This window comes from Urocampus carinirostris, chromosome 11, assembly GCF_059441175.1.
Source record: "Urocampus carinirostris isolate Australia breed hairy pipefish chromosome 11, RoL_Ucar_1.0, whole genome shotgun sequence".
In the NCBI taxonomy this organism is placed as follows: Eukaryota; Metazoa; Chordata; class Actinopteri; order Syngnathiformes; family Syngnathidae; genus Urocampus; species Urocampus carinirostris.
In genome coordinates this window covers 11520139-11545583 of record NC_142359.1, presented here as the reverse complement: position 1 = coordinate 11545583, position 25445 = coordinate 11520139, and the positions used below count along the sequence as shown (strand labels likewise).

General features: G+C 40.1%; 1 protein-coding gene across 8 annotated transcripts in view; it reads right to left on the bottom strand.

The window, feature by feature from the left end:
* Positions 1 to 25445, bottom strand: part of LOC148356406 (ELKS/Rab6-interacting/CAST family member 1-like) — a 179019-nt gene that overhangs the window by 84090 nt on the left and 69484 nt on the right. For 5 of the 8 annotated variants that reach the window (XM_088347183.1, XM_088347186.1, XM_088347184.1 and 2 more), the window contains 3 exons: positions 19888 to 20028; positions 12221 to 12399; positions 8506 to 8517 (listed from right to left, as the gene is read on the bottom strand). In XM_088347183.1, coding sequence (XP_088203309.1) covers positions 8506 to 8517; positions 12221 to 12399; positions 19888 to 20028 — 332 coding nt within the window. The remainder of the gene's footprint in view (positions 1 to 8505; positions 8518 to 12220; positions 12400 to 19887; positions 20029 to 25445) is intronic. The other 3 variants (XM_088347185.1, XM_088347187.1, XM_088347191.1) reach the window with 1 other exon arrangement.

The window sequence follows — 25445 nt, the reverse complement described above, 5'->3', positions numbered from 1 at the left end:
TAAACTGGTCACCTGAGCCACTATCTTTGTCCATTTAACTTCCTGGCATGAAAGTGAAGTGGTACGAAGTGGCTTGCACAATTTACGGGTAGTGTCAATCAAAATAACTCATATAAGGGTGCATTCTTGCTGCCTGCACATTTCTTGCTTATTTCAGATGTTACTATATGACCTTTTTCTGTCAATGGGCTGTTACCTGTTGTTTTCGGCAGTGCAGTGGTTAGCACGTGTGCAGCACAGTTCTGAGGTCATGAGTTCAAACCTCCTGTGTGGAGTTTGCATCTTCTCCCCGTGCTTGTGTGGGTTTCCCCCGGGCACTCTGGTTTCCTCCCACATTCCAAAAGCATGCATGTCAGGTTAATTGGCCGGTCCAAATTGTCCCTAGGTGTAAATGAGCGAGCGAATTGTCTGTCCCTGTGTGCCCTGCGACTGGCTGGCAACCAGTTCAGGGTGTCCCCTAACCACTGCCCGGAGATAGCTGGGATGGGCTCCAGCACCCCGCGACCCTACTGAGGATAAGCGGTACGGATAATGGATGGATGGATGTACCTATTGTTTTCTTTTATTGATGTTCACAGTGTTTTGTATACTGTTTTGTGTACCCAATGCTAAATCTATTGCACCTTGGTCAACCTGGAAGAGGGATTACCACTTGTGCGGCCCCTTCTCAAGGTTTCTTATTTCCCTCGTACTGAGTATTTCCTTGCCCGCATGTTGGTTTAAGATCAGGGGATGGAGGCATTGTAACCTGTCCAGTCCTTTGAGACATCTTGTGATTAAGGGCTATACAAATAAATGTGACTTGACTGGTGCAAGCTGACATGAGTTTTGCCGTTCCTCAATGAGGCTTTACGTGAAAATGCCATACAAACTAATGAAGTCTGCCGTTAATCACGGGTGGTGGAGGGTTTAGAATTTCAATGGAAAAGCCAAGCCACTAGCAGGCAGTGTCTCTGTCATTTTTAGGCAGACTTGTTTCTTTTTCCTTCATTTCTCTTCATGGCAAAATTAAGAAATAAGAAATTACAGACACTTTTCAAGCATTTCTCCAACCTTGAAAACACCACATTGAAATGTAAGTGTTTTCAAGGATTTTAAGCGCCCGTACGAAGCCCGTGAATAAGATGTAGGTTCATTTATTTGTAAATCTCACTGCCTTACCATACACAAACCTCATCAAACATCCCTGGGGTAGACCTACATATTTGTGTAAACTAGCTCTCTCATTATAAGCTTCAGAATGTGAGGAATTTTCGACCACGTCTTCTTTAATTCCTCAAGTGAGATTTTTATAAATTCATATCGACTCTCAACACGAGCTACTTTGTACGGCGCGGGCCTCAGACCACACACGCAAATATTTCGAGAGAGAGTTCTTACACGTGTTCTTTTATGCTCTTGTGAGTTCTCGCAAACACGCCGACCGCGCGGTAAACCTGCTACGCGAGGTGTTAGCGTAAATACACACAAAAACTTGTCGACAGCACTTTGAACCCGAGTACGTGTTCAGAAACCTCGAAAACTGATAAGAGATCTTAATTTCGACGAGAAGGTTGAATCCTCCCGAAACTACTCTAAACTCCCCGACAGAAGAACTTTTCTACCTCCTTCATTAGCATGCAGCTAAAATTCAGGGGTCCACGTGAAGGTAATATGAATATTGCATTTGGAGTCCTGCATAAATATTTGATCAGAAATACTCCAGAGGACTGATGTATGTTTACTGCACGCACTTCACACAAAATTAACATCAAGGGTGCCGTTTAAAGTGCTTGGAATTTCAATTTTTTTCTCACAAAAATGCAGAAAACCTTCGATCTGGTTAATTATGCTGAAACGAAGTATCTGTAACCAAACAACAATACAGGGTTTGTACTGTCAAGAACAGGACGGAAACAGGACCCAATTGCGTTACGTTTCTCACAAGTTTAAGTAAAGGAAAGAGGAAGGGCTGCGCACACGATTCGGCGTTCGCTAGGCGCGGGAAGCAAGTCGCTCTCGTACTCAGTTTGTGATCCGAACACGGAAGTGGATCTTCCGTAGGGAGCGATGGCGTTGTCAAGGACGGAAAAACAGGTCGATAGCCGGGACAGGAGAGCAAAAACGTGGTCGGAAATGAGTCGTAAGCCAGGAAAGGAGAGTAGACGTGGTCGGGGACAAAAAGAGGTCAAAAACCGGGACGAGAGAGTAGACGTGGTCAGGATCAAAAACGGGTCGAAGCTGGGAGACAGACGGGAGCAAAAAACAAGTGGGAGTCAGGGTCGAAAAAGGCTTGCCTAGTGTTAACTGAGGTTCGCAGTCGGACTGACAAAAGGGGACGGACAGGAGCGGATACAAGTACTGATCGAGAGCCAATCAGAGTCCGAGGCAGGTGGCGCTAAAGGAGCGGGCACAGCTGAGTCACATCAGTAATCATGACATGTACGCCATTTTTAAGCACTTAAGGACTTTCAAAGTCAGTTCTACAATTTCTCCAATTTCATTAAAAGAAAAAATTCTGGTGTGAAGCATCTATCTTGCAGAACGTTTCTTGACTTTAGATAAAATGGGATAAGGCGCTTAAATAGCTTTAAACATGAAGTTTGAGGGTTTTGTTACTATTGGAGAAGGCCAGATGAGCTTCATGCTAAGTTACGATAAGAGCTCTCGTCTTTCATGCAGAGGCATTTCCTTTCCAGCATAAAATATTTGCTTGGAACCAGGGTGGGCAAACTATGGCCCGCGAGCTACATGCAGGCTTTGTCTTCTGGCCGGCCAAACGAAAGTGGTCAAGATATAATGCCAAATATGCATAATGTAAATAAAGTACTACTAATGAAAAAGTTATATTTGTGCCAACTGTGTCCCCGTTTTCCCTTTGTGTGTCTACAACAGGGGTCTTAAACTCATTTGAGTGGGGGGCTGCTGAAGCTAGTGTCTGGGTGAGGGAGGGCCAAATGGGATTCTCCACAACAACGGCGCCAATAAAAACGTTCTGCTGTTCTTAAAGAGACAGTATTTTATATTTGTCCACTAGATGTTGCTGTAATGTATAGTGTAAACGAAAATGAGTCCAGGGAAGACTACAAGTGAGCAAAAAGCAACCTTTTTCATCCATTTTTTTACCCAGCCTATTAAAAAGTCTGACAAAAAGATTTTTTGTGTGAAAGGAATAGAAAATAGGAAAGAAAAGTAGGAAGAAAAAAGCAAAGAAGGGAAAATAAATTAAAAAAAATAATAAAGAGCTTAGAAAGAAAAGAAAGGAATTGAAGAGAAAAAAAGACAAAAACCAAAATAATGTGAATGCGACAAAAAGAAAAAATATTTTCCTTATTTTTATTGGTGTCTTTTTTAATTTTTATTTACCTTTTTAGTTTGTCTTATTTCTCTTTTTCATATTTCTCTTTTTTGTTCCTTTTTTCTTGTATGTTCTTATTCATTTTGCATTTTATTTTTTTATTCTTCATATTTCCCTTCTTTTAAAAATTAATAAGGTGCGTTTTGGTCACTTGGAGTCTCCTTGTTTTGTCTTCTTCTGTGACGATTTTAGCACTCGTTTTTGGTGGCACGACAGAATACAGTCACATCTAGTGGAAAATAATACACACTGCCCCTTTAACTTTCAGGAACAGCATCCCTTGCTGTTTGTGTTGCTGTGCCCTGGAACGGCTTGCCCCAAGAGGTTGTCTACAAGCCAACCACCAAGCAACTCAAGGAGGCGCTAGACTAATATTCAGCGGTGCCCTCCAGCTGAACTATTGCCCACCCTGACCCTTTTTTTTCTTCTCACAAACCATACACGGCTTAAGTCAATTGTGCTCATCTTAGTGCCAATGCATTTAATTGATTGATTGATATAAGGGAAGGGACCTCGAACTATCATCATGGGGGCCGCAATTGTCCCCTGGGCAACAAGTTTGAGACCCCTAATCTACGACAAAAATACTCTTACAAAAACACTGGAAAAATATTACAAAAACTGTCAAATTTAGTGCTTAAAAACAGGGACCTAATATATTAGCTTGCGTTCTTTCTGAAAAGAATGAAAAACCACAAATATACTAAAAAAATACTACTACAGGAGTACTATGAAACAAAATTACTACTACCGAATCATTAACCCAGAGATACTACAAAAAATTAACTACTTTATATAACAAAAATACAAAAAAATAAATATAAATAAACAAATACTACTATGGAAATTATTAAAAAAACAGAAACACTATAAAATACTACTTTGGAAAAACTTCAAAAAAGACTTCTACAAAAAAGAAATATTATATTACGAACAAAAATAGTCATACAGAAATATTACAAAATACTACTACAAAACTATTCCGACTGAAATATTGCAAAAATACACTACAAAAATGTGACCACAAAAATACAAGAAAATTAGTAAGAAAATCAAAGTAGAGTAATACATCAAAAATATTACAGAAATAATACAGATATACAGCAAAAATTAAACTAAGGAAATAGAACAACAATACTACAGAAATACTACAAAAATACTTAAAGATACTACTATTGAAATACTACAAAAATATAATTTACAGTGATACAACAGAACTACAACAAAAAAAGACTGCAAAAATAATTAAAAAAATAAAATATGATAATACTAAAAAACGAAAAATCAAATAAAGTGCTTGAAACAGGGACCTAAAATAATATTTAGTTTCAAAACCAATTTGAAGAGACGAAATTATTTCAAAAGAAATACAGTATAACCTATATACTCATAAATGAAAAAAAACTAATAGGTCTCCATGATTGGCCCCTAGACCACATATTTTAACCCGATGCGGCCCTCAACTCCAAATAGTTGTAATAATGAATTTCTCAAATTCCGTGTGTTTCTCTGAGCTTTACACTTCTCTATTTTTTATAGAGAAGTGAAAAAGCAAGGACGCTCAGGGTACAACAACTCTAAGAAGTTTCGGTGTTTCGATGATTCAATTCCAACTCTGATGGGAAAATGGAAAAGTTGCTTTGCTGGGTAAGTTCTTTGTCTTTCACGGTCTTTTTTTTTTGTCCGGGCCGTATCTCCTTCTTTGATGTGACAAACTCTTAATACCGCGCCAGACGTCTGACATCCCAAATAGAATTATTTCGTTTCTTTGTTCCGTTGCTTTGAGGTCCTTCTGCGAGTCTTTCTTAGCGCAAAGGTGCTGCACAGAAGATTTGCAGTATTTTTCTCGGTCTCTCGCTTGTCTCTCTTTCTCTGTTAGGCAACACTGTAGAAGTAGTGCTTCAGTACAGTATATATGGCACTTTCCAACCACAGACGCTCCCCTACTTACAACCATTTGACTTAGGAAAAACGGTAGATACGCTAATTTTTTTCGGGATGTCGAAAACTATCCGGACATTGCTGTAAGTTAGATTTTGTTTTGTGTGCACCTTTTTCCAAGTACAGGACATTAGTGTAGTGCTTCTTTCTGCCACTAGTGGTGTGTGGCGCTGTGAGACGTCACCCGGCATCCACCCCGAAGAAGAAATCCGCTTCCTCTTTCTAGTTCGTGTGTAAACATTCTATACTGTATCTTCAGTGCGCTAAGAACTTCAACATTTTATCGCGTGCATCCATTTAATATAGTTGGTGTAAAGTGTAAAGCAGAGGCGAGCTGTTTATTATGAAATATAGGTGGAATAAGAAAGCTTGATGCGGTTGAGAATGCTTTTTTCGGCCACTTTTTACCAAGGAAGAGGTCATCTTGAAGCGCATCTTCCAAAAGTAAGTTAAACTCAACTTTATTTATCCTTATAGAGCATATTATTTTATTAAGTGTTTTTTTTTAGAACAAAACAATACAGGTTACTTACAAAAGCCTGAAACATACTTAAATAAACTTTAAACATACAAAATATAGCACTGAAGCAACTTACGAACAAATTCAAAAACAACAACGAATTTCGGAACCTATATCGTTCGTAAGTAGGGCAGCGTCGGTATATAAAATAGCTTTAGATACTGAAAAAAGTTTGCAAAGATGTATATTTCCTGCTTTCAACTATGCTGTTTTTCTCTTTTAGAAAAACCTGACATTCTTAAAGGCAAGCATGCTTTCCTCGACAAATTGGAAACATCTCCAGTGAATGATTTTTTTCAAAAAACGGATTTCAGGTAATGATAAGTACAGTGGCAAATATGGTCTAGTGCAATGTTTTTCAACCCTTTTCAAACCAAGGTAGACTTTCATTTTTAAAAAAGTTCAGAGGCACACCTTCCGTCGAAAATGTTTGAAAATGAAGTTATGTCAAATATTCTACTGTACTACCTCATAAGCAGATAATTAGTCCATAAAAAGAAGAAAATACTTACTTAAAATAAAAAAGAATAATGTGCTTTATTTATGTTTTTATTCTTTACAGTGCAAACTTAAACCGCTTTGTTGAATAAATTAAGTTTTTAAATGTACTGTGCTACCTCATGAACAGATAATTATTATATAAAAAGTATATAAAAATCTACTGCCACCTACTGATATGGATGGCTATTACAGTTCCTCGTCTGAAGATAGCAAAAATACTGGACAATAGCCTGATTTTTTTGGCAAGATAAAATTGCGAAACAAACATGAAAAAACCACACATTTTGGTGTGCAGCTAAGAAAAAATTACAATATTGGTCTTGTAAACATAAAACATCAGGGAGAGGCGTATAAAGGGGGGAAAGGCAATAACTGAAATAAATGGACAGACGGACAGAAATGGACGGATGGATATGTCACATTTCATGCTGACGGCATCCATAGTATTAAATACATGCAAATTGTTTTTATGTATATATGACCTCTAATCATATTTGTTGTATATATGCTTTTTTATTCTTCATTTTTTCTATTATATTGAATTTCGTTTCTTTTATTTATTAATTTGCTCATTTATTTTTAAATTAAGCATTTATGCTACTCATTAGCTGTGTAGTTCACAATAGTTTTTGGAAGTAAGAGTGAGAAAGGTTAGGTTTAATGATATGATAATGTTGATTATTGGTATAATGAAAATAGTTGCTAGTATAGTTTGTGAGTCTTAACCAGTGATGCAAAGTCAAGGGAGGCAGATGAGGCTATGCCTCACTGGCCATGATTGAAATCTATAAATTAAAATATATCAAATGGTTATACGTGATCAGTGTTTAAATATTTTTCATTTAACGTCACAATTTTTGAATTTTCCTTTTCAAAATCGCTGATATTTATTTTTGTCATGATTATTGATGCGAAGCACCTGAGTCAGCTCCTTTGGCGCCAACTGCCTCGGACGCTGATTGGCTGCTCATCTCTTTTTAAACCCCCGTCTTCCTGTGTAGATCGCTCTTTTCGTGACCAACTGTTATCGTGTGCGGACGTGCTTCGTTTTGCTTTCGCTTTTAATAGAATAGAATAGAATAGAATATACCTTTATTGTCAATATAGGTGTACGAAGTGTTTTCGCCCCTAATTAAGCCTCCGAAGAAAGTCAGTGCAAGCAGCAAAGTTGCTACAGTTGAAAAAAGAGAAGTAGTGCGTACAACTATTGCATTTAAGAAAGAAATAATAGCAAAATATGAAGGAGGTGTGCGAGTGTCTGATCTTGCTAGGGAATACCCCACTGTCCACCTGCGCCTTCTGCTGACCACCACAAAGGTAAGAAATCCTATTCACAATTCTTTTCTTAATCATTTTTTTAAATTTTTACACGTTCATGTTAGCGTAATCTTTCGTACGGAAGATTACGCTAACGCGAACGTACGATTAGCCTGGGTTAGCTTTATGTTTACGTTGAACATTCAAGGTAAACATTCAGGATGTTGTAACAGAGCCCAACTTTCAGGGTGTTGGAACGGAGCCCCCTTTCCAATGAACCGCTCACCACTTGTTGTGGAGACCCGGGGGCTAAATGACTTGTAAACGACCTGATTTTTTTATTTTTACACGTTCATGTTAGCGTAATCTTTCGTACGGAAGATTACGATAACGCGAACGTACGATTAGCCTGGGTTAGCTTTATCTTTACGTTGAACATTCAAGGTAAACATTCAGGATGTTGGAACGGATTAAAACGATTTACATTATTTTTAATGGGAAAAATTATTTCGGTGATCGAACAAATCGGTTTTCAAACATGGTTCTGGAACGGATTATGGTCGAGAACCGAGGTTCCACTGTACATGAAAATCACTAAAGTATGGAAGCGCTAGGTCAGAATATCAATATTATCGTCGAGCCCCTACCGATCAGTAAAAAGCGGTGACATTTTATGAAACTGGTATTAATTAGTTATATTTGTGCTTTGAAATCGAAGCTCATGCGCTGTTATTATTTTACTTTAGCAGAGGCTTGACGGCATAGACAGTTTCCACCTCGGGGGAGACGGCGAGATTCGACAGACAAAAGTGAGAAGCCGTCAAAGTCAAAGGCTTCGCGACGGCGGAGAGACACGACGGGAATGATTAAAAAGCGGGGTTTATGACAAGAGCGGATACAAGGAGGATGTCGGCGGAAACGGGGGGAAGAAAGCATGCCGTATACTAACCTGGAGGCAAGACTTGGCACGGCGGCGTTGCAGATGAGAGAAAGCCAGAAAGGGGAAAGGTGAGACAGGAAGCGGTCGCTAGGTTAGCCGGTTTGATCGCGCAAAGTACGGAGATGAACGGAAGTACGAGTCGGAGAGGCACAGTACACTATTTGCAACCGTGAATCGATAAAATCGATTAAAATCGATTATTAACAGTGTTGGTAAATTTCCTCCTTGAGTCCTTGTTTGATAGAGTGAGAGATAAGAAAGTGCATGGAATTTAATCCTGATCCGGCAACAAAGTTGTAGTTGCACTTTGGTCCAGCAGAGGGCACTACAGGCAGTATTTAGATGCACAAGGTCAAATTTATTTTAATAGCATTATAATTTAACCGCTGAACGTTTCTGTAAAATTCACCGATAATCTCAATCCAAAGTCAATTGAATGCGGTTCTTGAACTGTTTAGAGCAGAGGTGTGAAACAGGCAGCCCGCGGGCCGGATCCGGCCCGTGAGACAACGCTTGAAGAGGCGCAAGAGAAAAACAAGCTGCAGGTTGCAATATGTCCACTTGATGTTGCCAAGGCCAGGTCTCTTTCACAAACGCTGTACTTGTAGTTCTTTATTTCTCTCCCTCTCTCACTCTCTCACGTTCTCTGTCGCACTCTCTCCCTTCCTTTGTCTCTCACTCTCTACCTCTCTCTCATTCACTCTCTCTGTCTCTCTTTCTTTGTCATCTTTGTCTCTTTCTCTCTGTGTCTTTTTACCTTATTTTTCTCTCTCTTCCGTTTTCCTTTCCTCTCTCTCTTACTTTCCCCTTCTCTCTTCCTCCCTTTCTCTCATTCTCCCCTTCTCTCTTCCTCCCTTTCTTTCATTCTCCCCTTCTCTTTTCTCTCACTCTCTCCTTCTCTTTTATCTCACTTTCTCCTTCTCTTTTCTCTCACTTTCTCCTTCTCTTTTCTCTCACTCTCCCCTTCTCTTTTCTCTCCTTTTTGAAATGATCTGCATTTATATAGCGCTTTTGAAGAATTCCCAAAGCGCTTATTGCCTTCTCTTTTCTCTCCTTCTCCCCTTCTCTTTTCTTTCCTTCTCCCCTTCTCTTTTCTCTCTTTCTATCCTTCCCTTTTCTCTTCTTCTCCCCCTATCTTTTCTCTCCTTCTCCTTTCTCTCCTTCTCTCTTTCTGTTTTTCTCCTTCTCTCTTTCCATCTCTCCTTCCCTCTTTATATTTCTCTCCTTCTTTCTTTCTCTCTTGCGTGTGCATTTATCAAGACATATGATTTTTAGATCTTGAAAAAACAGCGATAATAATTGTTTTTGAGACAAATCTCTCCCTACATAGGTGTTGGGTAAACATGAACATATATAGCGCTTTTCAAGTCACTGAAGACCTCCCAAAGCGCTTTACAATGTGCTTCACACTTACCCATTCACACACACTCCCACACTGATATCAGCATCAGCCATGCAAGGCAACTACCTGCTTATCAGGGGCATTAGGGATTCAGTGTCTTGCCCAAGGACGCATAACATAACACAGAGGACCCGGGAATCGAACCCGCGACCTCTTGATCCCAAGACGAGTGCTTTACCTCCTGACCCTTCCCCCATTTTCAGGTGCAGGAACTTATTCCCATTCCAATTAATCACTGGGAAACGCTACGTATTTTATTGCATGGCCCATAATTGATATGAAATCCTTGCACTAATACATATTTCATAATACCCTATTTAGATGTCGCCAGCATCCGTTCACTACCCATAGGGGGGGCTAATGACGCTTCACCTGACAACTACCTTATGTCAGCTGCCATTAGTCACGAGGGAAGAAGAAATGCAGTGGCAGAGTGAAGCCACCAGAGAGCAGTGTCGGCGTCAGTTTTAAAGAGACTTGTTTAGAAACATGGCAACAACTTCAAGCACTTTATCCAAAATTCAAGCAGGTTTTTGGGCTGTTTTGTAAGGAAGAATGGGCCAATATTTCTGTTTCAATTTGTGAAAGTCATATAGAGACATACTCAAAAAGACTAGTAGCTGTGATCGCAATGAAAGGAGCTAGTATAAAGTACTAACTCAAAGGGGGCCAAGAGTTTTGCAACGTCTACTTTGTTAAAATATATACATAAAATTTGGAATACATTTGGTTTCTTTTCTCAATTGTGTCTCCTATAAAATATAAATATATATTTCTTATTTATTATTTTGAAGCCTGAAATATGGCAAAATGTCACAGTTTTTTTTGGGGGGGGGGGCAATACTTTTGCAAGGCGCCCTAAATCATTAAAAATATACAGCCACATGCTAACCAGCTCAGTAGCCTAGATGGTAAGGCGCCCGCTTTGAGACTGGGAGGTTCGGGTTCGCGCCCCGGCCGAGTCATTCCTAAGACTTAAAAAGTGGTCGGCGGCGCCCTCTCTTGGCTGCGGCTGCATCGGGTCAGATGCAATCGACATTTCGTTCTGTGTACATTGTTACACAGAATGACAATACAAGGAAATTATTATTATTATTATTAATTGGACGTAGGCGGCTGCTGAATTATAAATAACCACGTCGGTTTTTAATTTTTTTTTCCAGTCGGCCAAATGCGGACACTATGAAAGGAAATGTCCCCGGTATCATTAGCAGTCATTAGTTTTACTGCCCTCAAAAAGAGACAAGGAAAAGAGAGGAGAGGTTGCAGCGGGACCGGATGATGAAAACCACGTCTGGCCTTTGAATAAACACTTTTTCAAGTTCTACAGGATCTTTGAATTGGAGCGGCGGTGTCAGAAAGGTGGCCCGCGGGCCGGATTCAATCCCTTAGTGAGACAACGCTCAGAGAAGCGCAAGAGAAAAATGAGCTGCAGGTTGAAATATGGTCACTTGATGATGCCAGAGCCAGGTGCCTCTCACAAATACGCTGTAGTACTCTCTCTCTCTCTCTCTCTCTCTCTCTCTCTGAGCTCTCTCTCTCTGAGCTCTCTCTCTCTCTCTCTCTGAGCTCTCTCTCTCTCTCTCTCTGAGCTCTCTCTCTCTCTCTGAGCTCTCTCTTTCTCAGCTCTCTCTTTCTCTTTGGATTTCTTTCTTTCTCTCTCTTTATTTCCCCCTCTGTCACTATTTATCTATTTTGTTTCTCTTGTTTTCTCTCTCTCTCTTTCCCTCTTTTCTTGTCCCACACCCTCTTTTACTGTCTCTTTCTTTCCCTTTTTCTTCCTCCTCATCTCATTTTTCTCCCTCTTTTTTATCTTTCTCCCTTTGTCTCTTTTCTTGCTCTCTCACTCGCTTTATTTCTCTTTTTTTTCACGCTCTTTATTTGTCATTATTTTTCTCTCTCTCTCTTTCCTTTTCAATCCCTCTCTCTCCCACCATCTCACTCTCTCTCGCCCCCTTTTTCTCACCATTTCTCTCTCTTATTCACCATTTCTCTCTCTCTCTGGATCTCTCTCTCTTTTCCTTTCTCGCCATTCCTCTCTCTTTTTTTCTCACTATTTCTGTCTCTTTTTCTTTCTAACAATGTATTTCTCTCTCCCCCTCTCCACTTCTCTCCCTCTCTGCGCCTTATAGTCTAGTGCTTCCTACCTATGACAAATATGTCACCAAAGTTTTTTGTGGGTGCCCCTCGTAATCCAGTGGGCATTATAGTTCAGGAATTACGGTATATTAAATGACAACTGAAACCACAAAAAAACGGGCATTCAATCTAATGAGCTGCCTTTCTGTACACCCCGCTTTTCCTTTCATTTCCCTCGCTCACCTCTCCAGCTCATGGATCTTTTTCTCCTTGTCGTTCTTCTCGTTCTCCATCTCCCTGAGGATCTCCAGGAGGCGTTCCACCTCGGCCTGAGCTTTGCCCGCATCCTCCTTGTGACGGCACACTTCCTGCTCCAAGTCGGAAATGAGTCGGGATAGATCGGAGCTGGCCGCGTTCTGGGCCTACCGCCGAAAATGGAGGACAAAAGACAAAACACGGAGGTAAGCGGCGACTATGGAAACGAGGAGTTCATTGAGTTTGGACGGACGGGAATGAGCCAAGAACAATATTTGTTTTGAGGACGACTTGCTTACAGGTTCAATGAGGCAGAAAACACAATAGCAAGCACATGAACCCATTGTCCTCACAAATTATCAGGCAAAGAAGATTCTCCAAAACTATGTGGACAATTAAATCATTTAAGCTGCCGAAAAAAATCTTGATTCTGAAAGAAATTGGGGAGAACTTGAAGGATTTTATACATTTTACTATAAAGGATTCTATACAATCAAATACAAATTACATTTAAATGCAAAAGATATTCACTGGCTGAGCTGTGGGGCGAGGTCAATGCAACCTAGTGGAGAATGATGTTTACAGGAACAGCGGGGAACTGGGATAAAGGGCTGATAAAATAATCAGCGCTTCCGACGCAGACGGCCCTGGTGACGTAGAAACGCTCGGGGATGTTTTGACCATTTCAACCATCGAGGCGAGGTGTTTGGACCCCACGTGGGGGTTTTCCTGGCACGCCCATGGGAGGAGCCGGCACACCAGTTTGCAGAGGGACGTGGGTCGAGAGAAAAAAGAAGATCGAGAGAGGAGGCTTGACAGAGACTCGAACGACACTAATTCGGCTAATTCGATGGAGTTCACGTAGCTAAATTATTTAAAAAATAAATCTGCCCCGTGTGAAAATGTCGGCTATTCTTGTCCATCTTTTCCCCATCAAGAAACGAGTGTGCATTGTTAGGAGAATGCAGGTTGTGTTTGGTTAAAGGACTAATTCGAACAATTTGGTAAACGGTACATTTTAATAATTTAATTCCTAACAAACTCAAGTAGAACGCTGTATACACAGAGACCCCTCGCTACTTAGCAGTTCGGTTATAGCTAGTTCTCTCCTTCGAGGATTTTCAAATGAATTGATTTTGTCTTTGTTGTCATTGATATCATTATATCGTGCATTGTGTTCAGCGGAGACAGATTGAGGAGGGCGCTCTGTGTTGGGTGGGTGAGACTGTGAGGCTGGTGTATGGTGTCAGTCTAACAGCGGGTGGGTGCCGCCTCTAGCTAGCTTTTAGCGGCTCGTTACATTGAAAATATTTTTTTAAATTGTAAATGGTCTTCATTTATGTAGCCCTTTTCAAGTCAATGAAGACCTCCCAAAGCACTTTACAATGTGCTTCACACTTACCCATTCACACACACTCACACACACCAATAGGGAGTCAGCCATGCAAGGCGCCTCCCTGCTTATTGGGGGCATTAGGGATTCAGTGTCTTGCCCAAGGACACTTCGACATATAACAGGGAGGAGCCGGGAATCGAACCTCCGAGCTCTTGATCCCAAGACGAGCGCTGTACCTCCTGAGCCAATACCGCCCTAATTTTTTTCAATTTTCAATCGGACTCTTAAGAAAGTCAAACAAACGCAAAGGAGTGCTAATCACCGACGGGTGCTTCGTGGATTATTATCGGATACCAGAAGCGACTCAGGCGGCGTCTGGGAAAAGGCAAGAGCAGTGCTGCTGGTCCAGCCTACTGCTAACAGCTAGGCTAACAACTCAGACTTCAAGCCACAGCTGTGGACCTTGTATCTTGCTAACACCTCGGTACATTAAATGAATGACTTGGAGCCACAAATTATGATAAACCACTACTTTCGGGACGGTCTCTATTTAATCATCTATTTAATTAATTTAATCACCACCTAGCTCAATTTGAGAAGACCCGATGCTAGCGCGCAGCTAGCCGGCCGCTCTCTAAATTGCTTTCTCACGCTGAAAGGAGAAGCAGTCCAGTTTCGTTTGATCTTTAAAACTATTCATTCAACTTCTATTATGTGAGGTGTGTCATTATTTGTAGATCTATAATTGTGTTTTTTTTTACAGTTGTATACTCGTAGTCGATTAATGACCTCATATTGAGGTAAAAGGGGCGTTTTATGAAGTTAGAACGCTACTTCGCGGGTTCTCATTTTTCGCTAATGGTCCTGGTCCCCATTAACCACAAAAACCGAGGGATCTCTGTATATATATATATATATATATATATATATATATATATATATATATATATATATATATACACAGACTATTTAGTATTGGTTTTTCGTATTGGACAGGAACAACATGACAACATTGATTATTGCCAAAAGGGGGAATGTTTATCGCTATTTGGAGTCAATGGGTTCAAATATTACATCTAACTGTTATATTGCTTTAGATTTGCTTTTAAATAGATTAATTTTGTCAAATTAGTTTTAAACTCTCACAATTTGAGCAAAATAATACATTAGGTCCCTGCACTCAATATGATATTTAGTTTTGTAGTGTTTTTTTCCTAGTTTCATTTGTAGTATTTCTGCAGTATTAGTGTCGTTATACGTTTGTGCTACAATTGGAATATTTGTGCAGTAGTAATTTATATTTCCATATTCATTTGTTGTAGTATTTCTATAGTGGAGTTTTTGTAGTGTATCTGAAGTACTTTTTAGTATTTATTCAGTTGGATTTTTTTGTGTTTCCATCATGTTTCTGTGGTGGCTTTTTTGTATTTCTGTAATAGTACGTTTGTATTATCGTATTACTGTAGTGGTAGTTTATGTGCCACGAGGGTGTACTTGCCCAAGACACACCACAGAAAAGAGTGTCCCTATGAACCTAGTGGTTAGGGTTTCCAACCCACCAACCATTTCCATAGTAGTATTTCAGTAGTATTTCCATATTGGTCATTCTGTAGGCTTCCTTTACTAATTTTTGTAACATAACTGTAGTTGTATTTTTGAAGTGTTTCTGGTGTAATATTTTTGTAGTATTCTTTTATATTACAGTATTATTGTAGTAGGATTTTTGTCGTATTTCTATAGTATTTTTTCTTTTTAGTAGGAGAGCAAATTATCATATTAGTTTCCTCCTTTAAGCACTATATTTGATATTCAGTTCTGTAGTATTAAAGTGGTAGAAAAAGTTGGCATCCATTTTTTGGTAGTGGTACTTTATTTACTGTTATATGTATTGTTATGATATTTTGACCATTTTTGTCTGGCGCGTCGGATGAAAAAGCCTTAAATGCATGTGGTTCATGGGCCCATCCCTTCTTTACACAGTGGCTTTCGATACTATTTGGCCCCCTTAAACTTTGTGACCTTTTGCCAAATTTCAGACTTCAAACATAAAGATATAAAACTGTAATTTCTTGTGAAGAATCAACAATAAGTGGGACAAAACCATGAAGTGATTATTGGATATTTTAAACTATTTTAACAAATAAAAACCGAAAAAGTGGGTGTGCAAAATTATTCAGCCCCTTTACTTTCAGTGCAGCAAACTGTCCAGAAGTTCAGAATGATTCAATGTTGATCTAAATGACTAACGATGATAAATGCAATCCACCTGTGTGTAATCAAGTCTCTGTATAAATGCACCTGCACTGTGATCGTCTCAGAGGTCTGTTTAAAGCACAGAGAGCATCATGAAGAACACCTAAGCCACTGTTTGTTAATGGTTAATAATGAGGCACTCTTAAGAAGGACTCTGAGAAGTAAGCCATTGCTTTCCCTTCTTGTCATGCACTCACAGTAAACAACAAGGCACATTAAAGTTGACATGATCGAGCATTATCCCGAAAGGGGTCACAGATTTCGAGGGGTAGCTAAATGCTTGCTGCTCATTTGAACAAAAGTTCTCCTGGCGTCCATTTCATGTTCATTAAACTCATACACACTCCTTTTTTTATATATATTCCTCAATTGATATACGTTTGCCATAAAACACAATAGTTGCATTGTCTCCATGCAATCTGTGCTTTGCAAAAAGAAGACACACACACACACACACACAGACACACATACACCCTCAGGCACACAAAAACAAAGAAAAACAACCGCAAGTCAAAAGCAGAAGTTATAACAGCTGTGAGTCTTTCCCAGAAGCAAATGTTGCTCTTGGGACACATTTGTGTATGCATATGCACGCGTGTGTATGTGTGCCCACAAATTATCAACCCTATTAGTTTTGGAAGAGTCCACATGCTTTTACTGGTCTTTATATGGAGAGTAAATGTTAGGGAGTCCGACAGTCTAATGGCTGTGCACGACAAATAGAAGATGGGAGAAAAACACAATAGACACGATCGACGCGGGCTGTCAATCTAACCTCACAAACACACTAAACGCATGTATTTCAAAATCAAACGCATCGATCTGATATATTGAAAGCAAAATCAAGAAGTTAGATCTATAATGAATGCGTGCTCTTGTAAACTAATACATCATAATTAAAGCATTGTAAACAGGAGTGAAAAAAAAACTGCTAGTCGGTTAATAGGACTAAAAATAATAAGCGTTGTTCCGATGCTGAACTATTTTGAGGTATTGTATCAGCGAGTAGACAAACCAAATCCTCGATAAAACTCTGTGATTTGGTCAATTACAGTATTAAATATCAGTACTACAGCTTTTGTTTTACACCAGTTTTGTTACCATCTCATAGACCGACATTTCTTGGTAGGTATGGATGCATGTTCCTCCAGAACCCCTGATGTGGGGTTCCCCAAGGTTCAATTTTAGGCCCAGTATGTTTTAATCTGTATATGCTTGCCCTTGGAGATGTTATCAGGAGACACAGAGTCAACTTCCATAGTTACTCTGATTACAACCAGCTCTACATTGCCTCTGCTACAGATACCTCTTTGGATTGCATTTCAGATATGATGTCATGGATGGCAGAAAACAAACAAAACAGAGGTTTTACTTGTTGGTCCTGAAATTCGAAGAAAGAAACTTTTACCAAGACTACAAGATTTTAGACCTTTAGATTACATTAATAACCTGGGTGTTATTTTTGACTCTGAACTCAATTGTATTCCACATAACTAAAACATAACAATTTTTTTTTATCATCTCAAAAATATAGCCAGAATCTGCCCATTTCTCTCTCAGGGAAACAAGGAGGTACAGATGCATGCTTTTATATATTCTCGTTTAGATTATTGTAATCCCCTGCTCTCTAGTCTTCCCAAAAAGAGTATTGCCAGCTTGCAGCTATTACAGAACTCAGTAGCACGGGTGCTAACGGGGATTAGGGGGAGGGATAATATTACACATTTTTTTAAATTGTTGCATTAGCTCCCTGTGCTTTTCATCATACATTTTGAGATGCTTGTACTAATTTTTAAGTGTCTTAACGGTCTTGGGCCATCTTATATGTCTGATTTGCTTTTATTATCATCCCTTGCGTGCGGCACAGTTCTAAGGTCTTGGGAACCTCCTGTGTGGGTTCAAATCCAGCTACCGGACTTCCTGTGCGGAGTTTGTATGTTCTCCCCGTGCTTGCGTGGGTTTCCTCCGGGGACTCCGGTTTCCTCCCACATTCCAAAGACATGCATTTCAGGTGGATTGGCCGGTCTAAATTGTCCCTAGGTGTGAATGAGCGAGCGAGTTGTCTGTCCCTGTGTGCCCTGAGATTGGCTGGCAACCAGTTCAGGGTGTCCCCTGCCCACTGACCGAAGATAGCTGGGATGGGCTCCAGCACCCCCGCGACCCTACTGAGGATAAGCGGTACAGCTAATGAGATGAGATGAGATCATCCCTCGCGGTCCCCGAGGTCCCATGGCAATTTTTTGCCTGAAAAGTGCTTTAAAGATACATTTAATTTGATTTGAATAGGACTTTGTAATTGCTGCTATGACAGGTACCAGTTCTTCTTCGATGGTTTACAGGAGGTTATTCTCACACGTGATTTATGAGCTGGTGTGTCTGTAGTGCAGTGGTTAGCACATCGCCTCACACCTGAAAGATCCCCTGTTCGAGACCTGCTGGAAACATTTGCTGGCTTGGAGAGGGATGGTCGCCACCAGGCTGTACATACCCAAGACACACCATAGGAACAACACTGGTGGTTAAGGGATCCAAACTAATTTATAAGCTTCAGTTAGGGAGCCCTTATTGCAATGTCAGCGCTGTATTTTTACGCTCAGTTTTACCTTTTTTACTGGTTGCAGAGAGTTGAAACACTCGTCAATGTAACATTTTACCCAGCTGTCTAATCACTGTGTAGGCGGGGTGGGAAAAACAAATATCAACTGAATGTCATCACAGGGGGAGGTGCTGACTGACCAAGATTCCTTATGACAAAGATTCGTAGCACAAATACGCAACATGGTGTTTTCAATATTTTTACATAAGTGCGAGAATCAGTAATTCTTAGTATGTAGTTTTATTCTAAATGTTTTAGGGACATGTAGTGCCTACCAGAGGGCACCAGGTCAAGAGTCCTTTATAATGTTGATGGCTTTCCTGTGGTATCGCAAGCTAGTAATGTCTTCTAGATTGGGCAAAGAGCAGCAGATGAGCTTCTGGGCTGTGCCGATTATTCTCTGTATGTTTTTTCCCTGTCCGCTGCAGTGTATAGCAATCTTTAGAAGGCTCACAATACACAGACACTGCCCTACTTATGAACAAATCTCAGATGATCGTTCGTAAGTTTCTTCAGTGCTATATTTTGTATGTTTAAAGTTTATATAAGTATGTTTAAGGCTTGCATAAGTAACCTGTATTGTTTTGTATTAAAAACATTTAACAAAATAATATGCACCATACAGATAAATAAAGTGAAGTTTAACTTGTGGAAGTTAGACTACTTCCTCCTCTATGGTAGAAAGTGGCCGAAAAAAAGCGACCCATTAATTTTCTCAACCGAATCAAGCTTTCTTATTCCACTTTTATTTCAAAAGAAATGGCTCGCCTCTTCTTTACACTTTACACCAACCATATTGAATGGATGCACGAGATATCAAACAATAAAAATTTCCAAGTTCTTAGCGCGCTAGAGATACAGTATACAGTAGTATGTTTACACACAAACTAGGATGAGGAAGCGGATTTCTACTTCAGGGTGGATGCAAGGTGAGCTCTCACACCGCCACATGCTGGCAGAAAGAAGCACTACATTACTGTCCTCTACTCGTAAAAAGGTGCACACAATGCAAAATCTAACTTACAGCAATGTCCGAGTATTTTTTGACATTCTGAAAAACATTTTTCATATGTACCGTTGTTCGTAACTCGAATGTTAGTAACTAATAGAGGAGCGTCTGTAGTTTAAACCCAGTTACCCATTTTTATTTTATTTGTACTAGATGACTATGTACAGGATTACTCTGATTTTAAACAAATTGAACTAATGGTTTTCTACACAGGACGACTAAATCGTCTGGTATTGATGATGTGGTGTAATAGTGGTCTGTAAAGCCCTTTGAGATTTCTTGTGATTTAGGGCTTTACCAAAAAACATGACTTGACTTTACTTGACTTAACATATTATTTATCTTTTAATACTACAAGTTTATGAGACTCTGGCGGGACCAAATTCATAAGAGGCCGGACCAATTAGAACCCGCCACAATCTATATATGCAAGGGCACAGAATTTGAGATTGAGGACGGACCTTCTTGAGTTGGTTCTCCAGTTTGATGCACTCCTCCTTCTTTTGCTCCAAGGTGATCTCCATGCTCTTCAGACGGTTGTCCTTTTTCAGAGCTGAAGAGGCAAGAGATGAGGCTTTCTCTTTCAGGTCCAAAAGTGAAGCCTGGAAAAGTGGAAAGAAGAGAAGTGGAAAATAAATGACACCAGTTCATCACTTGGGTAGCTGAAATCATTACAGCTCATTTTTTAGATAGGGGAAGGGTGTTAGCTCTCCCATCCAGAGTGCATATCGACCTTTCAAACTCTGTTTTGAGCACTTTGTCAAAAGCGCTTCCTTTCGGCAATAACCTACTCCTTGCATCTCCGTCATAACTGTGGGGAAAATGAAAACCCCAATCAAAATAAGCCGCTATTTTTATCCTTTGAGGTATTCCTCTCAAGTCAAGAGTGTGACTCATCATCACCATTCCCTTCAAAACCTTTTCCCATGACCTGACTTTCTTTCCCTCTTTTTTTTCCTTTCTTGCCACTGGATCTTTCCATGCGTGAAGTCCATCTCCTTTTTCTCTTTTCTGTCTTTACAGCAGCGATAGTAGGAGGGAAGTCACCAAGATGTATAATTTTACACTCAGTTGACTCTGCAGAAGATCGAGTTTGGTCGGAGAATACTTGCTGCTCGACTCTCATGATCCAAGTATTTCGGTATGTGTGTATCGGTTGCTGTTGTCATGCAAAAACCCCACACGGGCATTTCAAAATGCTTATTTTCTCTTGTTTATATCTGGAAATTTTACAACTAGACATTAACGGGTTTTATGAGCCCGCAACACGCTAAAAGTGACCGCATACTGTAGTACAAGTCAGAGAAGGTGAAATTAACCATCCTCGCTTTTTAAACAACATGTGCATTTTGGCACGGTGTTTGGGTGGAGTTACTCTTTTAAAAGGTTTGGATTATAACTATGCAGCGTGTCTTTTGACAGGTGGCTCCAAGGCCACAGCAAGTCGAGAAGCAGATTTGTTTGTGTGCAAATTCTTGGCTTAATTAAGACCTTAAAGTTGAATGTAGAAAATTTTCGTTTTAACTCATTCAATGCCAGATGTTTCTCTCGAATGGTAAGAGCCAGGGCCAGCCGATTTTTGCCATTTTGACTCCTTTTTGAACAGAAATGGTGTTCCATTCAGGTACTGGCGCGCAAGAGGGTGTATTTTGTATCCATGTGCCTTTATGTAGGAAAAATATATCACAGGATACATATTTGGGGTTGCCCCTAATAATCCGGTGCACCCTATCGCGCAGAAAATACGGTATATTACTGCAAAACCATACCTGTCAACCTGTACGTTTTTGTCATACAAAGTACGTTTATTACGCATTTTAAAACGTGTACGACGTACAAGGAAATCTGTACGGAACGCAAATTTGTATACATCGACTATCACAAAACGGCAAATCAATCAAGTCAAACGAGTTCGCCGCGGTGGTCTCTATCTCGGTATCATTTTTTTTCATTGCAAACGAAGCAACCGGTTTGATGCTACTGTGCGCATGCGTCTGCCGCTGTAGTGCCTAATTTCGACACCCATGCAAAATCCTCCCCCCCCTTGCGTGAACGCGCATTCTGCTGCGCTTCCCACAATAGCGATCGTATTCTATATCATAAGCTTATTAAAACAATTAAGCTATTGTCAGAAGCGCAGCAGAATGTGCGTCTTCACGCGAGGGGGGAGGATTTTGCAGGGGAGTCGAAATTAAGCACTACACATCAATGGTTGATATTGTAGTTTGGTTTACAAAATAGAAATGCCAACCACCGTAAATTCCTGACTATAAGCCGCTACTTTTTTCCCAAACTTTCAACCGTGTGGCTTATTCAGTGATGCGGCCAATTTATGTAATTTTTCCAAAGGCCGCCAGCAGCGCTCGAGTACAAAAGGTAAGATTTAGACTGCAAATTCTTAACTTGTGCACAAATTAATTTAGCGTAGACATATCCTCGTCATGCAAATTGCAAAAAGAAAGGCACATGACGCAACTTTCAAGCTAAACGCAATTGAGCAGTCCGATTTAGAAGGAAAAAGAGCTACCGAACGTAAACATTACATTGCGAGCGTGATGCTAGCGTGTTTTTGAATGAGGGGGCATGGGACGACGTCTATATGACAAAGTCTCTTTCCCATACTGGAGGAAGACGACTTTGATGACGTCAGTTGTAAGGAGGAAAATGAGGATGGTTTACCGTCCTTACTACAAGTACGGTATGTTTTTTTTAACAGAGCTGTGTACTGTGTTGCGAGCGTGTTTCTAGTAGCGTTTTGCTACCCTTCACAGGCACTGTTTGGGATGAAAGTTATAATATTATTATTAAAGCTTTGAAAACTCTCTCGGTGTACCGTCTTTCTTTGTAAATATGTGTAACCATGTATAATATGTATTTGCAACTGCATAATTTTGTAATGTATTTATTTTAGAAGATTTATTCTGATATGTTTTGTACGAGCAAATGAGAAACAAGGGGCGGGGCAAACGCGGGCTGACGGGAAGTGGAGTAAAGGTGAGACGTGTTTGTGGACACGGCCGACACCCTTATCTTTGTAAATATACACTTTTTTCCTTGGATTACTTTCAACGGGCACCCGGACTTTGCAGGTCTACATTAAATCTTAAGTATTGTGAGGCATACGGCATACCGGCGTATCATTTCCATTCATTTTGCCGGCTGTGTTTTTTGGACTGTATCAGGTATGGGTTAATTTCGTGTTTGTATTGCGTTTTTTCAATGTGGGCGCATGCGGCTAATATACATGTGCGCCTTGTATATGTACAAAATCGGTTTTCTTCCCGAAATGTGGTGGGTGCTGCTTATAATCAGGTGCGCTCTACAGTCCGGAATTTGCTGTAATTGTTTCCTCCAAAAATATCTTTATTTTCAAATTTAAATTTAAAGTGTTATTGATGGATATTTAAGTTACGCTGATTTAAATTGTTCTTTTTTTATTATTAAGAATACGTATAGAATGATATAACGACACATGTACAATATAAAATGTTAAACTACATAAATAAACACGTTTGAAAAAAATATATATGGTGTAAGATTTTTTTTGTATTTTGTAAGGGAAAATACAACAGTTTTAAGGGCATTAAGGCGTGGGGGTTGCGGGTACGCAAAACCAATCGGGATTTACAGGGAATCGATTTTACGAGTGACAAATATTCAAACCTTGGCAGAGGTCCTCTCATTAACCGTTTCTTTGTATTAAACCAGTGTGGTGGATGCCAGCATCAGCGACGAGCACTAACTCAATTAAGAAAGCAGGAAATTGCCTTGTCACTCCCCACTTCTCCCGTTTTCCTACAAATGTGCGCTCTACATAAAGGTCACATGAAGGTGTGCTTTCCAGAGGCTTGGGGTCTTATATTATGTTGTCAAGGAGACGTAACTGTTTTATCATTGCGGCCCTCCGGCACAAGGACCTTGGCGGGATAGCGGATCTGTTTCACAGAGATAGATCAGTCAGTTTCTCCTTGACTGGGGAGGACGGGGGTCAGCCGCACTCGGCTCTTGAACGCTGCCTGGTGTCTCGCTGGCACTTTTCGGAAAATGTTTACGAATTGCAAAAGATGGGGGAGGAAAATATAGTTTTTGTTTTGCTCTCTCATTGGTATCGGGTGGTAAAAGCAGGGGATACAGGTTATCGCCTCATATACAGAGACTCCCCGCTACTCTGCACTACTCTGCGCTTTGGTTATTGCTGGTTCACTGCTTCACGGATTTTGAATTGAACTGAATTGTTTTTGTTGTCATTAATATCGATGTATAGTGCATTGCATTCCTAAGCAGACAGCATACAGCAAATGCTATCATGGCGACAGGTTGTATGTGTGTGTGATTGGTGGTCGTGACCGTCTGCGTGCGCGACTGTGATAGGCTGGCGTATGCTGTCAGTCAAACAGCAGGGCGGCACACAAGTCAATTTGGCCACCAAAACAAACTGCGAAGCATGGCAACAGCTAGCTTTTAGCGTCTTGTTATGTTGAAAAATATTCATCGATTGAATCGGACACTGAGGTAAGTCAGAAGAGTGCAAAGAAATGGTAAGTGGTGGGTCCTCTGTGGATTGTTTTCAGGTTCCGGAAGCGACTGAGGAGGAGACAAAAGAGAAAGCAATGACGGTGCTGCAGGTCAGCCTACCGCTATGGCTAAGCTATGTAACAACTCTCACAAGCTACCCATACCAAGCCTAAATCTCATCAAAGGCAGATCCATTACCTATGAAACGGATGACCTGGAGCTCCAACTCCTAAGAAACCGCTACATTCGAGAAAGTTGTATTGTAATCATCGCGGAAACCTGGGACAGTCCGAGGATACCGGATGCTAGCGTGCAACCTGACAGCCGCGCTCTAAATCGCTGTAGTTGAAAGATGCAATCCCCATGGCGTTATCTTTCAAGCTACAGTGAACTCTTACCCATGGGCTTGACCAGCCTTTTTTGAGGGGGCTCAAGCACCCCCAAATTCAACTCAAGCACCCAGAAGAATTAAAGCATTTTTAAAGCTCTTTATTCCTTAGAAAAAGAGAAAGAAAACAACACAGCGCCGGAACTAATCCACTACCTTGAAATAGTTCTGTCCATTTAATTCCTAGAACTGCTCTGGAGTTAGGGTCCGGGTGAAACTGAGCAAAATCATTTTTCCCCCAGGAAAACTGATTAAAAACTTCCCAATGTTCTCAAATATGTTTTTAATTTTCTACACAGAATAAAATCTGAAAAACATTACGAATTAAGGTGAAACTTTAAATAAATTGATGTGAAAAAGGAGAAATGAATCCGTAACTTGCAAGGGCTTTACTTAAATTAAAGGGATAATGTGTATGATTTGACCACTAGATGTTGCTATATTGTGTAATGCAACCAAAAAACGAGTACAAGAAGAATACAAACTATGGAGGCTCAAAGTGACCAAAACGCATACATTTTAATAAGTTATGTAAAATAAATGAACATTTCTTGAGTATTGAGTATTTTTTTAAATGCACGTTTATATCATAGTTCGTGTATTTTTTTTTTTTTTAATCAATATTGTTCTTTTTGATGAATTCTTTTTTTTACCACTAGGGGTCGCTAAATAATACAACTGTCCCTTTAAACTTACATATTATGGTGGGAGCGTCAAACAATCACCCTGCGGGCTTGTTTTGTACTAAAAATAAACATTTCATAAAATAATAAGCTCTATAAAGATAAATAAAGTTAGGTTTAACTTACTTTTGGAAGATGAGCTTGACTTCCTCCTCCGTGGTAAAAAGTGGCCAAAAAAAAGCAATCCATTCATTTTCTCAACCGCATCAAGCTTTCTTATTCCACTTTCATTTCAAAAGAAACGGCTCACCTCTACCATATTGAATGGATGCACGAGATATTAAAAGATAAAAATGTAAAAGTTCTTAGCGCGCTGGAGATACAGTATAGAATGTTTACACACGAACTACGAAGAGGAAGCCGGATTTTCTTCGGGGTGGATGCTGGGCGACCTCTCACAGCGCCACGCGGCGGAAAGAAGCACTACAGTATT